This window comes from Barbus barbus (assembly GCF_936440315.1).
Source record: "Barbus barbus genome assembly, chromosome: 32".
In the NCBI taxonomy this organism is placed as follows: Eukaryota; Metazoa; Chordata; class Actinopteri; order Cypriniformes; family Cyprinidae; genus Barbus; species Barbus barbus.
Genome location: NC_136760.1, coordinates 16,294,420 through 16,312,247, shown reverse-complemented (window position 1 = coordinate 16,312,247; position 17,828 = coordinate 16,294,420). Strand labels below are relative to the sequence as shown.

General features: G+C 38.7%; 1 protein-coding gene across 1 annotated transcript; it reads left to right on the top strand.

The window, feature by feature from the left end:
- Positions 1-13,686: 13,686 nt before the first annotated feature.
- LOC306852010 (uncharacterized protein) lies at positions 13,687-15,806 on the top strand. The gene is made up of 4 exons (XM_079388576.1): positions 13,687-13,699; positions 14,238-14,380; positions 14,457-14,827; positions 15,496-15,806. Exons 2-3 carry the CDS (start codon positions 14,254-14,256, stop codon positions 14,642-14,644), a joined length of 315 nt encoding a protein of 104 aa, XP_079244702.1. The 5' UTR covers positions 13,687-13,699; positions 14,238-14,253; the 3' UTR covers positions 14,645-14,827; positions 15,496-15,806.
- The last annotated feature ends 2,022 nt before the right edge of the window (positions 15,807-17,828 follow it).

The window sequence follows — 17,828 nt, the reverse complement described above, 5'->3', positions numbered from 1 at the left end:
GGACCATGCACTTTAACATCACTAGCAAGATGTACCAAGCCATGAATGTTGTATACCACCATCTCTTTGCCATACAACAAGCCATAATGCTCAACAAATGATACCAAAAAGGAGTGAGCCAAATCATTCATTTCTATACAATAGTTTGAATTTGCCAAAATGTAGATGGCAACAGACAACAGCATAAAGTTATCATAAACCTGGCGAGGCAACACACTCTTTAAAACAACAGGGCCTGTGTACAGCAACAGTTGACGGAATTCAGTTGCCTTCCAACGAAGTCTCTCACTGAGAGCCCTAGGCTTTCTGGCAAACTCTGCTGGAATGAACTCCTTCAATGCAACCAGTCTCTCAGAGATACCCAAGACTTGAATGCTCGAAAGTCTTGTACGCAGGGGGCCCACTGCACCACACCACAGATCCGTTAGACGTCTCACTACACCCAAACACACAAGGTGCATGTAATCATGAGGAAAACCAGTTACCATGTCAATGTCAGTTTCTAGAAGAGGACAGTGTGTTAGATGGTGTTCCTCATCTAATCCCAGTCGAAAAGCTTCATCTGTTCTACAGGAGGCATCGTTCTCAGGAAATGTCATGCGGTGTTTCACATAGGAACCTTTCTGCTGACATTTGTCACAGCCATAGTATCCTGTGTGAGATTTTATACCTTTGATAAAGGCTCGTGCTGGAGCGTCACACATGATAGACGTTACCTTGACAAAGAAAGTCTTGCCACCAAAAACAAAACCTCTTCTTAAACTCTGCAACTCACAAACTAAGTGACTGAGATAGTCAGAAAGATTTTTTGGCTTAGTGGTCCCACAAAACAACCCTACGACAACAGGTTTCTTAGATAGACCTTTGAACATGCCAAGAATAGGCCAAAGTTGAACTAAAGAACTTTTGAAAAGTGGGATGCCGTCAAAATTTAGCTGCATGTTAAATGTGTACCCGTCTGTAAAATGAGAACATACACTTCTCAACGTGTTTCTGAAAGCATTGACAATACCAAAATAGTGGAAAGATCCACCGGCAATCATCTCCACACTGTACTCTATTTTCGTTTTTAACAGTGATCTTCCATCTTTTGGCAGGAATGGTAAATGCACTCTAAGTATTGCCAATAAAGCAGAAAGTGCAATGAGAGATACACCAAAACGAAGTGCCCAGTCAGTAATGCTGCTTCTGAGATCACTTTCATTGTTTGTTTCGCCAGTACTGCTACAATCATAGCTACTGTTTGTATTCTCACTAACAGAGATGCAAGTAGGATTCAAATCTGAAGGTCTGCAGTCAGAGAGAATGCCACCAGGAGGAATGCTAACAGGAGAGTTGTTAAGATTATCAGTATGGTCATACACCTCATGATTCACTGATTTAAGAAAAGTGTCAACTCTTTTGAGGGCCCTTTTCCTAAGATTGCTGCGTTCATTGTAATTCATCACTAGTGAACACAATACAGAGTCACAAATAAAATATGCATGGAATATCCCTAATGAGTTCAAGCTCAGGATGTTCACTACCCTATAATGAGAGAGAAACAGCAGATTAGGAGAGCAAGTTAATAAATTAAAGGGATAGTTCACAGTAAAATTCTGTCATCCTTTACAATCAACAAATAAACATTAAATGACAGTGATTAAACAATATACAAGTCAAGAGTATTATTCTGTATTACAGGTATTTACAGACAGGTCAAAAGAGACAAGAGTTTGGTAGAACAGTATAAATCCATACATTTAAAATAAAAATTGCAAAAACAATATCTGATCATGTGTCATCATACTAACGCTACAGTGGATTGAATCTAGCTGGTTTTTTCTTTTTTTTCTCTTTTTTCCTGCATTGATTCTTTACACATCTATCAAATAATGTGCATTATACTAGATTTTTTTTAGCTGGCTTTCCGTGTAGTGTAGCTATCACGACTTTGCGAGATGAGTGTAATAAGATATGAGTTATTAGATATGTGCAAACAAGGTGAGTAAATTTGTATTCATAAACTTAATAATTGTGATACTAAACTAAATCTTGTTGAATCTTATTCCTAAATAATGAATTTGCAGTTTTTTCCAAGCTGCATTCATAACCAAAGAGTAAAATTGCGTTCTAGGGTCTTTAATGTCTGTATTTTTTAAAAATATAATATTTTGGCATTCTAGTGTTAATTTTGAATCTTAAAGTGTGTTTTATTCATTTGAGAAAATTTTTTTTAAAAATTGTGAAAGACAGGAGGTGCTGACTGGAAGCGTGGACCTCTTTTGAGTCCCGCCTATATTAGGTGAGTCAATTTTAATTCATTACGGTTTAATAATTATGATACTAAAAGTAATCTTTTGGTTTAGATTTTTAATCATGAATAATGGATTTGTTGCAGTTTTTGCACGATAGTAGCCGTTTAATGGCGTCAAGTGATTATAGTATTTTAAATGTATTAAGCTTTTTCTGCTCTAGGACTAATATTAAATGTAAAGTTTGCTTCATTAAAGGGATACTTCAGCTCTGGAAAGATGAATGTGTATTTAAAATGGGTCATTTATGTAGTAGAAATGCGAAATTATTTTTTAATTTGGAGCCTTCTAGACTGAGAAAAGCCAGAAAATTTATTTTTAGCTTTTGTGGATGAAAAACTACAACTCCCAGAATGCACTTGCTTCACTGCCCTAGGAAGCCACGCCTACCGGTGAGAGAGTGCAGTTAAACACAAGGCTAGCTACTAGTGAGTCTCCGTGACGAGTCTGACAGGGATTTCGAGATCGCCCAAAATTTCCTGGATTCGGCTTTTGCGTTCTACAGTCTCCATTGATTAGGTTTACTGTGGCGAGCAGGACGAGTGAGAGCGACGCGAGGCCGGTGGCTTGTTTACTGATGATGAGCAACACTTGTGAGACGCACCGTTCTGGTATCTCACAGAGGAGCGGGAATTTCCTTATCAATCGATCCACATCAACCAATCACTTGTTTAGCGTTCATGTAAACACTACATTCAGATTTACCAATCGGAATTAGAATGAATTCAGTTAGATTGAAACAAAAGGTGAGCATGTAAACAATGAATGGCGACTGCAGAAAGCAAAAGCCGAATCCCGGACATTTTGGAAGATCTCGATGGCCGGACATGTCCGGGAAAAAGAGGATGGTAACCCCTAACCCCGCATTTACACTGCACACATCTGCGGTGCATTACGTCTGCGACAAGGTTTTATTCCGTCCTCCACGCGGTGCCAACTCACACCAGGAGCATTTCAGAAGCGGAGCGACTGGATGCGCGAGACCACGTGATTTTCCGGTCCGACGTGGTTTTACTTTTATTTTGTATTTCCGGTGCGACTTGGACGCGCGTCCGTCAAAAATAGACTAGGCGCCTATATTTAGCGAAGCGGTGCGGAGAGCCGCTTCTGGGAAGCTTCTGAAACGCGTCGCGGCCGGTGTAAACACAAGCATTGACTAGAATGGGCACGATCAGCTCTGGTAGCCGTGTCGCAGCCGTAATGCGCCGCAGATGTGTTCAGTGTAAATGAGGGGTAATACTTTCTCCTACTACTCAGCTTTCTCCACAGAACAAGAGCCTGTTAGCTTAGTTGACACTATTAGTGTACCTGCTGTGAGTGAGATCCCACCCTCTATGGGCGGGTTGAGAACATGCGGAACAGCGCCTTCTATTGGCTGTAGTCTTTAGCCTTTGGACAAAAAATCCTCCGATGACGCAAAATTATGATTTTTGCGTCATCTGAGGATTTTTTCCAGACCAAAAAAACAAAAAACAAACAAACAAATCTCTCGTCTCAGGGGGATATGAGGGGGGAAAGCAGGGTAATTTGAAAATACTACAGGTTTTCTACTGATACAAAGCTTAATGCTAAATCCTGAAGTATCCCTTTAATGTTAGATATACGGTAAGCAAATTTAGCATTGTACATCTTTTTTGAGGAGTTGTTTTCATTAAAAATAATAATAACCACGAATTAAGCATTCATTTTAGAAGTGGAAATCCAAAGACCTTTTGTGTTAAAACGCAGGTATACCTACAGTATATCATCAGTCTAATTCACCTTGTTAAAAGTTCTGTTTAATATAATAAATTCATTTATGCTTCCATGACAAGCACCTATACACTAAAGAGAAAATAACTAGCCAACTGTAAACACCTTTAAGCAATGCTTAAAAAAAAAGACAACTTACCTTGGTTGAAATAAGTAATGGTTAGAGAAAAGAAAAAAAACAGTGGAGGATGATGCAAAATCTAAAAAAGGAAACAATAAAAAGAATATATTACAGGTAACCACTACAGTAGTCCAAAACTTTGAATGAGGTGTATGCTGCAAATTAATCTAATATGAATATATAAAATAAATCTAAAGTGAAACTAAGAATGTGCTTAAAAACATCTTACAGCAAAGGATGACTGTGGCGAGCAGGCCGAGGCTGAGGGCTTTGAGAGAATAGCTGGAGGCCAGTGTGATTACTGATGAGTGACACCTGTACGTTGCTCATTATCAATCACTCACCAGCCTCCGTTCTCTCGCTCTCAGCCTCACCCTGCTCACCACAGTCACAATGATCTGTTTGCAGACAAGAAAAATGGGTAAAATAAGACTGAGTAACTACTGTAATATCAACTATTACCTAGGTCTGTATTTATAGACGTGCAGTAGTCAAAGAAATTAATTGATTAATCAAATTGTGGTAAAAAAAAATCATGGATTTTAATTTATTGACTAGCAAAATATTATGGTAACACGAGAAACTGTATTAATTATGCCCATGTTTCTCATCTTTTCAGATAATTTTCAATTAGTCAATTTTGAACTGGTAAAGGCAGATAAATAAACATTAACATGGACAGCTAAGATAAAGTGCAAATAAGGGAAACATCTCAAGCTGTTAAGACATGGCTGACGATGTAGCTTTAAAGAATATAAGCCCAAATACTAACTGAAGTGTCTCAAAAATATACTTACATGGATAAAGATGCTTAATGGTTGAAAGAGCTCTTAAAAGAGCTTTTGGGGGTCATATAGCTGCTGTTGACAAACGCAAAATGGAGAAAAATAAGAAACATGACTGAACAGAATTATATATATATATATATATATATATATATATATATATATATATATATATATATATATATATATATATATAAGTAAACTGAGTTATTATTACTTAATCAAAACAACCCAGCTGCTGATTGATATTACTTGTAATAAATTTTTTTTTAAAAAAGTGGGTGTGTGTTTCTCTCCCTCCATTGTGTCCACTGTCTCCCCTCCTGTCCCATTTCTCACAGGTTGTTCTACCCTAACTGGTCAGCACGCATGGTGCCTGGTCACAGAGAGTGTCCGTCTTTTAACAGCAGAAATGAAGTGCGAGGGTGAAAGGGAAGCTGTTGGAATTGTGTTTATTTCTTTTGATTGGGAATTCTGTGAAGTCATTGATAATGTTGTTTTTCTCCCTTGTTTTTTTTACTTTTAGTGGTGTGTTGGCCACAATTAACCTAAGAACAAACTGCCTGAATTATGAATGCTGTTGGGGCTTTTTTGCGTATTGAAAGAGAAATTCTTGTTATGCTAGGCTGTATAGCAGTTCATAAGAATACCGGTGTTTACTTTGGTTGTTTAATTTACGTTAATGACAGACAGCACCACGTTTCTAAGGTTGCTGTAATTGTAAGACCTAATCCAATATCCTCCCTGAGACCCATAAGGGAAAACAAGTTTTGTTAATATTTTTATTTATATATATATATATATATATATATATATCTTTACATTATTTGTAAACATGGCCAAAAATTTGGTTTTCCATTATATGCGATATGTATATTTTAATTGTCTCTAATTTGAATAGTAATGTGTTTTTAGGAAACATGTAATGGAAAAAAGTAGCTATAACGAGTATAGACAACATTTTTATAATAGCCCATATTTCATAAATATTTAGCATTTCTTTCCTTTGATGCCTGACAAGCATGTCCCGGTGTCCTCTACAGTGGACATGAATAAAACAGATGCATGTCTCATAACAGAACGTCATATTCTTATTTAAAACCCCAAAGATGTGAATTTATTACAAAAAATCATTAAATCATATTTCTATAAGAGTGCTGAATTTAATCATCCAGTCAATGTCAGTCAGGATAGGGGAGTTGTCATGATGAAAACTCCAAACATTTGGTCTCTGAAAACACATCTCTGAAAAGCCCTGAATTTTTAACGTTACAGGACAAAATGGTCTCAAAAAAATGTCATCTAAGCTACAAAGGAAAACTTCTCAGGCAGATATAATGATAACATGGGCACATATATTTATGTTTTTGGCCATACACGCGCCGAGAACCGCTGTGAGGTTAAAAGAGAATATCATATTTTCCCGTGAGCGTTCGGCCATTTCTGTGGGTGCTTGAGCAGTGTTCACGCGCTGTCTGAGAAGTGGCCGCGCTTCAGGAGTATGTTTAACGAATTCAGTTCCCTTTCGCATCTGTGAGGATATTCATAGTTTTTTAAATACTTTATTGTAATTATCATTAATAAGTAGGGCCAAACGTTAACATGACAGACATGCGCACGCACAAGTGACGTAACAGATTTAACAGCAACAGGTTGTTTGCCTCTGTTAATAGATTGTATAATTTACTTAGTTCATGTTTTTAAACGTCATTGATAATTGTAGTTATAATTTGTGAAGTATATCGATTAATTAAAGTACTTACCTCCAGAAAACTCAAATTATTCCTCTCAGCAGAGAGTAGACAGTCAAGTTGTGTGCACGCTCTGACTGGCCAGACTTCCGTTTTCGCTACCTATTGTTTTCGCGGGCTTTGCACGTGAGTCTGGCAGCAAAGTTTATATATTTTAATATTTATACATATATAAAATGTATATCATCAACCAGCATACCTTGTTAAATTATACTGGCATTCAATTATTAATAATAATAAAAGTGCTGTGATTGGTTAATAGCGCTTCGCGGCTCTAGCGCCGCGGTGGCTGATGGGTAAAATCGCCATTTTGTGAGACCACTTTTTGATGCTCCGAAGAGGGATTTTTATTTTATTTTATTTTTTTATGCTTACAAAAATATACAGATAATAACAGACAACAACAGAGCTAAAACAAATAAAAATAATATAAAAATCACAAAGGTGGGAATCATGTAAATTAAACATTTATAAATCATATATGAGAATTATGACACTGAAAAAAGGAAAAGAATTACAAACAGACAAGGGTGTAGATTTGGTTTGAACATTGGGGGGGTTGAAGTTTGGGTTCTGCATATTTTTCATGTTTCATGTATAAATATTGGGGGGGGGTTGTAATGCATAGATTTAAATATTGGGGGGGTTATCTCCCCCCCAACCCCCACAAACTACACCCCTGCAAACAGATAATGTTTTTAAGGCCTTTTTGTTCTCAGACAACTTAATTGAAAAGAGGTATTTTTCAAGTTATTTAAAAAATGTAAGAAAAAGAGGTTTCATATTTAAATATTTAGATTTATGAATATGAAACTTTGCTAAAATCAGATTAATTACATAAAAATTACCTTTTTTTAGATTGATTATAATCTACAAAGCCTAGGACCACATCCTTCCAATACAACATACATTCATTATAGATTTCAGGCCTATAAATCCTAAGACATCTTGCCAAAACATTTTGGTAAATGGACAATACCAAAAAAAAAAAAAAAAAGATGAACTACAGTTTCGTCAGAGTTGTCACAGAAAGAACAACTGGAGGAAATATCCTTTTTGAACTTTTTGAGGTAGTGACTTGCAGGGTAGTATTTATGAATTATTTTAAAAGAAATCTCTTTTACTTTATTGGTTTAAAAAAAAAAGGAAAAGATGTGGAACTGCATTATTCCAGTAAGCGGTCACAGACGGTAAAGTAACAATGTTTTGCTGAAAAAGTGAACGGACTGATCGATTGTTTTTACAGGGAGAAGCAAAGCACAAATTGCCAACAGGAGTATTGACCAAACTCATAGAGACTGAGGTTGAGTTCCTCTCAATAAAGCAAGAGCACCTGATGGGATTGAACCCATAAATAATGAAAATTCTTTGGGAGAAAAAGGAAATTGAAAGTGATATAAAAACTCCTTATATGAAAACAACAACCCTTGAGAATTGATTAACTGACTAACTAACAAGATATTTTTATCAAACCAATTATGAAAAAATATAGACAGTTACATATTACAGTTTGATACGGAACTTTTCACCTCATAAATATTTTATTTAGAATAACTGTAATATTTTATATATATATATATATATATATATATATATATATATATATATATATATATATATATATATATATATATATATATATATATATATATATACACACACACACATACACGCACACACATGTATAAAATATTACAGTTATTCCTCAAGTTCAATGTCAAAGTTAAAGAACAGAATAGTATCTTAATTATACAGACAAATCTGTCGGATTATGAAAAAGAAAGGATGACTTAATCCAATGATTCTTTATCAGATCTAAGACAAACAAAGGGAAAAGAACAAGTGTCAGCCTTCTTCCTTTACATTTTAAAACTTAATAACTATGAATTAATATCATACTAAATATCATATCTGGCCCACACACAACAATCCTAAAACTGGTTTGTCGCACACGGGCCAGATCTGGCCCACACACAGCAAGCCACGACTCAAACTAAAGCCGGTTTGTCGCACACGGGCCAGATCTGGCCCACACACAGCAAGCCACGACTCAAACTAAAGCCGGTTTGTCAAACACGGGCCAGATCTGGCCCACACACAGCAAGCCACGACTCAAACTAAAGCCGGTTTGTTGCACACGGGCCAGATCTGGCCCATGAACAGCATGCCACGACTCAAACTAAAGCCGGTTTGTTGCACACGGGCCAGATCTGGCCCACACACAGCAAGCCACGACTCAAACTAAAGCCGGTTTGTTGCACACGGGCCAGATCTGGCCCACACACAGCAAGCCACGACTCAAACTAAAGCCGGTTTGTTGCACACGGGCCAGATCTGGCCCATGAACAGCATGCCACGACTCACACTAAAACCGGCTTGATGTGTGTGGGCCAGAGACGGCCCATATAACCTTTGCCGCTGCCAGAACTGAGCCACATGTGCCATAGTTGGCCCAGATGAGGCCCGGATATGTATGCTATCTGGGATGGCTCAGTGACCCCTGGCTCATCTGGATGTGAGCCAAAAATGGCCCACATATAATGTTGAAAATGTGGCCCAGTTATCTTAACACACATTTGGGCCAGGTTTGGCAAAGATATGGCTCAGTGACCACTGGCTCATCTGGATGTGAGCCAAAAGTGGCCCACATATAATGTTGCAAATGTGGCCCAGTTATCTTATAACACATCTGGGCCAGGTTTGGCAAAGATATGGCTCGGTGACCACTGGCTCATCTGGATGTGAGCCAAAAGTGGCCCACATATAATATTGAAAATGTGGCCCAGTTATCTTATAACACATCTGGGCCAGGTTTGGCAAAGATATGGCTAAGTGACCACTGGCTCATCTGGATGTGAGCCAAAAGTGGCCCACATATAATGTTGCAAATTTGGCCCAGTTATCTCAAAACATATCTGGGCCAGGTTTGGCAAAGATATGGCTGAGTGACCACTGGCTCATCAGGATGTGAGCCAAAAGTGGCCCACATATAATTTTGCAAATGTGGCCCAGTTATCTTATAACACATCTGGGCCAGGTTTGGCAAAGTTATGGCTAAGTGACCACTGGCTCATCTGGATGTGAGCCAAAAGTGGCCCACATATAATATTGAAAATGTGGCCCAGTTATCTTATAACACATCTGGGCCAGGTTTGGCAAAGATATGGCTCAGTGACCACTGGCTCATCTGGATGTGAGCCAAAAGTGGCCCACATATAATATTGAAAATGTGGCCCAGTTATCTTATAACACATCTGGGCCAGGTTTGGCAAAGATATGGCTAAGTGACCACTGGCTCATCTGGATGTGAGCCAAAAGTGGCCCACATATAATGTTGCAAGTGTCGCCCAGTTATCTTATAACACATCTGGGCCAGGTTTGGCAAAGATATGGCTAAGTGACCACTGGCTCATCTGGATGTGAGCCAAAAGTGGCCCACATATAATATTGCAAATGTGGCCCAGTTATCTTATAACACATCTGAGCCAGGTTTGGCAAAGATATGGCTAAGTGACCACTGGCTCATCTGGATGTGAGCCAAAAGTGGCCCACATATAATGTTGCAAATTTGGGCCACATTTGGAAAATATACGGCACAGTCAGCATTGGCTAATCAGGGTGTAAGTCTAACTTGGCCCACATTCGAAATATGCCCCCCAAAAATGTAAACCTACGTGGTAAGTCCATTTCTGGCTTAGATGCAACACTTCTGACAATAGCTAATTTAGCTTAAAAAGGACAGACTTTGAAACTGCCTTGAATTTTTTTTTAACAACATTTAACAATATTTTTTGGTATAGATGCAGCAGGCACTTAGGCTGTGTGTCGTGTCCACCAATGTGTTTTTTTTTTCACGCGACTGGTGTGTTTATTCAATTGTTTTCAATGGGAGTGCTGCGTTTTTAAAACGCCATGCATTTTTCTGGCTATAAAGCGCTGAACACTCAGCGTTTTTTATAGATCGGCGAGAGTTAAAGAATGTTAAACTTTGGTTAAAACACTCATTACTGTCACTTTCTACCAGACCGTCCAATCACAATGGAGGAGGGGCGGGAAAAATACCACACCGACCAACTGTCACAACATTCTTTCTGTACAACATCAAATAGCAGAGTAGATGGAAAAATTATATTTCTGGTTTCCGAACATACGTGTCTATACCATATGACATCCGTACTATACAAACATTATTATTATACAAATTATCAGCGAAATCAGTTACAAGTAAACTGTGCTACGGATATTCTGTATAGCAACAAAGCGTCTCAAAAAAAAAAAAAAAAAAAAAAAACAACAACAAAAACGCTGCACTGTCAAAACACTTTCAATCGCCCACAGCTAGGCGTTTTCAGTAGATTGCCTAGCATTTTCGGCTGGCTAAAAACGTTTTGGTGGACATGTCCTTAGGCTGGATGTGAGGCTACATGTACTTACATCTATAACATATATGCTATTGCTGACATATGTTTTGTAGGTAGAGTGTCTCGAAAAGTTCAAGTGTCTAAGTTCAAACTTATGAAGAGTTTTTTATGGTTTTGGGATGTGCAAGAAGATACTTTAGTTGCTGTTTGTGCAAAGCTTGGGGCACAATGATTTTGCCAAGTACTGTATCAACATATTTTTGTTGATCTTGGAACATCATTCCTGTCCATAAAAATAGTCCTAACCCTAACCCTACAATCAGAGGGAAATGATAATAACACTGATCTAGAAGCATGGTTGAAAGCCTAAACTTGGCATAACTTCAAACTTCAATTCTAATTGCTCGATATGAATGCTGTTCCAGGATCAATAAAGATGTTGAGCCAGGAACATGTTGTAGCCTACTCGGTGAAACCTTGCTTATCTTGCTAGCAGTGTCATATAGGCCTAACTTCTAAAGCAGACACGGATAAACTTCCAATGAGGCCTCAAGATGAGTTAAAATTATGACAAATTAGTCAATCAAGATATTTCTTATTATTTGGCTAGTTTTATAACAAATGTACTGGATTTGTTGTGGAGAATAGGACTATAAGGAGACATTGAAGTCAAAAAGGTTGTGATTCACTGTTCCTATGTGTCTCAAGTGACCCCACAAAGGGTAATATTTGAAACCCCCTTAAAATATTCAAATATTTAAAAATAATCCAATTAAAATATTCAAATATTGAAAATATATTAAAAAAATAATATTTAAAAAATGAAATAAACATATTTTAAATAAATAAATAAACATTTAATTTTATTACATTCATGGTTCTCAAGTTTTATCAAAATCTTGATGCGGTTAGGGGAGGAGCCCTAATGGAGCCCCAATTTTACCCATTGTTCATAATTAACCAGCACAAATTGAAATTATAACAATTGGTAAATCTGATAAATGACAGAGCAATTCATCACATTAAAAATACTCTTTAATGTTATATTTCAAAATGACAAATATACACAAATTACAAAAATATAACAAATTGCTCAAGAGTACACACTCCAGCTTATGAAATGTGTTTTGTGTTGTAAGTGTTTGTTGCACATTTTGATGCCTTGATAACAGGGGTAGGGGGCTCCCAGACATTTTCACTGTCATAATGGATGTGTTCCGTCCAGAGCCAACCTGTTTCTAGTTTTGGTTTTGTTCAAACCTATCTCCATCAGGACGTGTGTTCGCGCGATGTTGTTGGTTGCCTAGTAACGAACGTACAGTGGCCGAGAATGTTCCGTCAACTTTGTTCGCGCATCTATGTTGCCTACACGTGCTGGCAGCAGGAAACGTCACTTTGGCTGTATCCGAAATCGCCCCCGGTTGGCATTGCCTTTTCAGCGTGAGAAATACACGGCGTGGCGTACAGCGTGTGAACTGGTTGAATTGCGTGTGTCTCACGCCCACATTTCTGGCTTAATATAATTTACATTTATACAACTGTCATTTTTAGGCTATAAATAATCTTTCTTAAAGATAAAAAATATATAATTTTAATTGACATTATAATTGATGAAATACGATTAAATGAACGACAAAGCTCTTGTGAGAAAATATTATTATTTTGATAATTAACTTTTTCAGCCCCCTGCATTCATGAAAAAATTGTCACATTTTTTTGCTTCAGCTTACTTATTTATTAGAGATACGATCTCTATTTTGTTTATAACAAAATATTTACTGCATTTGAAGTTGTCTTTGAAAAAAAAAAATCAAACTGATTCGGCCCTTTAAATTTAAACAGCCGTAAGGCGCGAAAAAGGCGCTCGAAACCAGAAGGATTGTCGGTTGGAGGGAGGACGAATACAACAAACAATCAATCAAGGTAAGATCGATACATTTATATTTTCTTAGCGATTGCTTCGTTATATCCATGTTGTATGAGTTAATGGAATAACTTCTAATTTCGAAGTAACATTATTTTGGCAGTTTATAGCTCTAAGCTAGATCTATTATGGTTATCGAATGCGAAATGAACAAGTATCGATTGAACGGCGCGCCAATACATTTAGATTTGCTCATGTTGCTCCGATCTTGCCAACCTTCAGTCAGTTCTGCACGGTGAAAGTATTTAACTCTTGTCTTATTTTGGCACAACAATGAAAAATGTATATATAATAGCCTATAGTGTAATTTTTCATTCATGTTTATACATTGGGCATACAGTAATACTGCAGTAACTGCACTAGTTTTATTACTTTGTGACAGCATTTTTCGTTAACTAGCAATAATGCACAAATTACTACATGCTTTTTCTTAAAATAATAGCTTTTATGAGATGATTACAAAGTAACAATAGCCTAATAGATATTATTGAGCAAGTTGGTTCAGGTATTATTACTCTATGTATTTCACATTTTTAGTATACCCTAGTAATTTTAAAATTAGTTTGCCTGCTTTTTTTTTTTTTTTTTTTTCATTTAATGTTTTGAGTCAGGATGTTTTTCACCTTAATAACACATGTCAATGTGATTTGCTACAGAAAACTGCTGGTGGAAATAAAATGCTACAGTTTAGAGTTCACTGTCACCATTAAGGTAAGCTGCTGATACATTTCATGTGGTACAAAATAAAAAAGTATCAAGGAATTTTTTTTTTGTTTTGTTCGTTTATATAAGCTACAATTTAAAAGTGTAATTTAAAGTGTAAAACTTAAAACTTTAAAGTGTAATTATTATTTTTAAACAGTTCTTATAAATACATACAGTATGTAATTCCATCCCAAAATTTTTTTTGAGGTGACTCAATCATGATCATGAGGTGACTAAAGATTCCCAGTTCCCAGCCATATTATACAATGATTTATTGCTTGTCTTTGTTGAATAATACAGAAGATAAAGAGCTTAAACAACTAGTATATTAAATCACACTATTAGTAAAAAAAAAAAAAAAAGTAAAAAAAATAATTTTTAAATAAAAAACACATTTAGATTATTTTCCAAAATCGTTCGACTAACATTATTACTTGTTTGGCCTCAAACTCTGACCATGATGACATTGTGTCACTACTAAAAGAGATTGAATCTGATCTTAGATTTGTTAGTCTACCTCTACTCCGTGTGTTTCTCTGCACAGACCCTGTGCACCCAGAATGCGATCTTCCCAGATGTCCTTCATCTCCACCCGAAACCGCTTCGCCCCCCTCCGCGAGACGGAACGCGATGCTGTGATCGTCGGAGGCTCCTTCGTCCGGCACGTCCGTGCTACGTCAGCTGAAGGTAGAGTGCACACTAACTGTTTCCCCGGTGCTCGTGTTCTCAATGTTTCTGCGAATGTTTACCCGCGATCCTGAAGGGCAACGAGAACATCGGTGCTGTCGTGCTGCACGCGGGGACAAACGACATCAAGCTGCGGCAGATGGAGACACTGAAGAGGGACTACAGGAGCCTGATCGAGACGGTACGCAGCACATCGCCCGCGGCGACGATCATCGTGTTAGGACTGCTTCCCACGTATCGACAAGGAAACGAAAGGTTCAGTAGACTGTTTGCTTTAAACGAATGGTTATCGTCATGGTGTAAAGAACAGAAACTGCTCTTTGTTAATAATTGGAATCTTTTCTGGGAGCGTCCTAGGCTTTTCCGTGCTGATGACCTGCACCCCAGCAGAGTCGGAGTGGGATCCTGTCGGACAACATCTCCAGGACGCTACGCTCCATCTGACTAGTAAGCCAGCTCTCAAATAACTGCCATGAGGACTTTTGTTCTACCCACTTAAAAGATAGAAGTACTTGCGTTGTCCAATCTATACAGACTGTGTCTGTTCCCCGAATAGCGAGGTCTAAATATAAATTTAATGCAGGATCTAGAAAAAATCTGACCGTGATTAAACCAGAAAAACACAAAATAAACGAACAAAAACTATTTTTAAAGCTTGGGCTCCTAAATATTAGATCACTCGCACCCAAAGCAGTTATTGTAAATGAAATGATCACAGATAATCATTTTGATGTACTCTGCCTGACTCGATAAAACAAAAACAACAAGCAGCCGAAAATGAATAGTGGAATAAAGTCGTTATTTTTGTTTGTTTTTTTGCGCACAAAAAGTATTCTCGTCGCTTGATAAACTTATGGTTGAACTAACATGAACAAACAGTGAATGACTGTAACATTAAAAAAGCTTAATAAATAATGCAGTTCATGTTAGTTAATACTAGTTAATACATTAATTAATGTTAACAATTAAGGCCTTAGAGTTACCAAACTGTTTAATGCACTGGTAGTTCCAGTCCATTTTTTCCCCATTCAGTATTAATGTGCTATTGCTATTAAAACACTATTGTAAAATCAGCATTCAACAGTGTATTTTGTTTTTGTGTGTATCCAATAAAGGCTTGCAAGATTGCCATGATGACGCAGATGGCCCCAGCCAAGGTGGTCAAATTCTTTAATTTTGGATGGCTCCATTTGCCAATGTCTTCTAGTGTGTTTACTTCTGCGTTGTCTGTTTTTTTTTGGATGACCAACTGGAAACATGTTTTGTTTTGTTTTTTGTTTAGTTCTAAGATGCTTTATATGCACATATTTTGTGTTTTTATTATTATTGCTATTTTTTTTTTTTAGATTGCTTTCCAGTTTTGAAAATGGAAACTTGCACTTGGTTGTTCTTTGACAATATTAATAAATAATGCAAATGTTTTCAGAAACGTGTTTAAATCATCTGTTGTAACTTCTCTTAACATAAAAAGGGGGCATTTTTAAATTTCTCTTTAGTTTATATCTCTTAGTGTCAATGATATGGCACAGCATGCACACACAAAAACACACAGTTATGGTTTATTTATGTAATTCTTGGCTAACATGCGGCTGAACAACTGGCCTACTTGTGGAGCAGATCTGCAAACAGGAGTGCATTGCAAAAGTGCCACCATTCCATGCTGCATGAGGAATGTTGGGAAAGACCAGGGTTTGTATAAAAATCAACTGTGGCCAGGTGTGGTTTATTTGGTTTGTTGTTGGGTTACATGTGGCATTGCTATGGCTTAATTGTGGCCCAAATCTGGCAAGCAGGAGTGGACTGCCTTAAGTGCCATAATGTTCATCTGGCCCACATACCGCGTGGAATGATGGCACTTGGGCGGTCCGCTCCTGTTTGCCAGATTTGGGCCACAATTAGGCCAAAGCAATGCCGCATGTCAGCCGTAAACAAAACAAATGAAGCAGAACTGGCCCACATCTGGCCCAGACACCAAAATTGCTGTGGCCCAGATCCGGCCCACACTTTACGTTTTCATCTGGCCCACATACCGCGTGGAATGATGGCACTTGGGCGGTCCGCTCCTGTTTGCCAGATTTGGGCCACAATTAAGCCATAGCAATGCCGCATGTCAGCCGTAAACAAAACAAATGAAGCAGAACTGGCCCACAACTGGCCCAGACACCAAAATTGCTGTGGCCCAGATCTGGCCCACACTTGACATTTTCATCTGGCCCACATACCGCGTGGAATGATGGCACTTGGGCGGTCCGCTCCTGTTTGCCAGATTTGGGCCACAATTAGGCCAAAGCAATGCCGCATGTCAGCCGTAAACAAAACAAATGAAGCAGAACTGGCCCACAACTGGCCCAGACACCAAAATTGCTGTGGCCCAGATCCGGTCCACACTTTACGTTTTCATCTGGCCCACATACCGCATGGAATGATGGCACTTGGGCGGTCCGCTCCTGTTTGCCAGATTTGGGCCACAATTAAGCCATAGCAATGCCGCATGTCAGCCGTAAACAAAACAAATGAAGCAGAACTGGCCCACAACTGGCCCAGACACCAAAATTGCTGTGGCCCAGATCTGGCCCACACTTGACATTTTCATCTGGCCCACATACCGTGTGGAATGATGGCACTTGGGCGGTCCGCTCCTGTTTGCCAGATTTGGGCCACAATTAGGCCAAAGCAATGCCGCATGTCAGCCATAAACAAAACAAATGAAGCAGAACTGGCCCACATCTGGCCCAGACACCAAAATTGCTGTGGCCCAGATCCGGCCCACACTTGACGTTTTCATCTGGCCCACATACCGCGTGGAATGATGGCACTTGGGCGGTCCGCTCCTGTTTGCCAGATTTGGGCCACAATTAGGCCAAAGCAATGCCGCATGTCAGCCATAAACAAAACAAATGAAGCAGAACTGGCCCACATCTGGCCCAGACACCAAAATTGCTGTGGCCCAGATCCGGCCCACACTTTACGTTTTCATCTGGCCCACATACCGCGTGGAATGATGGCACTTGGGCGGTCCGCTCCTGTTTGCCAGATTTGGGCCACAATTAAGCCATAGCAATGCCGCATGTCAGCCGTAAACAAAACAAATGAAGCAGAACTGGCCCACAACTGGCCCAGACACCAAAATTGCTGTGGCCCAGATCTGGCCCACACTTGACATTTTCATCTGGCCCACATACCGTGTGGAATGATGGCACTTGGGCGGTCCGCTCCTGTTTGCCAGATTTGGGCCACAATTAGGCCAAAGCAATGCCGCATGTCAGCCATAAACAAAACAAATGAAGCAGACCTGGCCCACATCTGGCCCAGGCACCAAAATTGCTGTGGCCCAGATCCGGCCCACACTTGGCCAGTTCTGCTTCATTTGTTTTTTTTTTACGGCTGACATGCGGCATTGCTATGGCTTAATTGTGGCCCAAATCTGGCAAACAGGAGCGGACCGCCC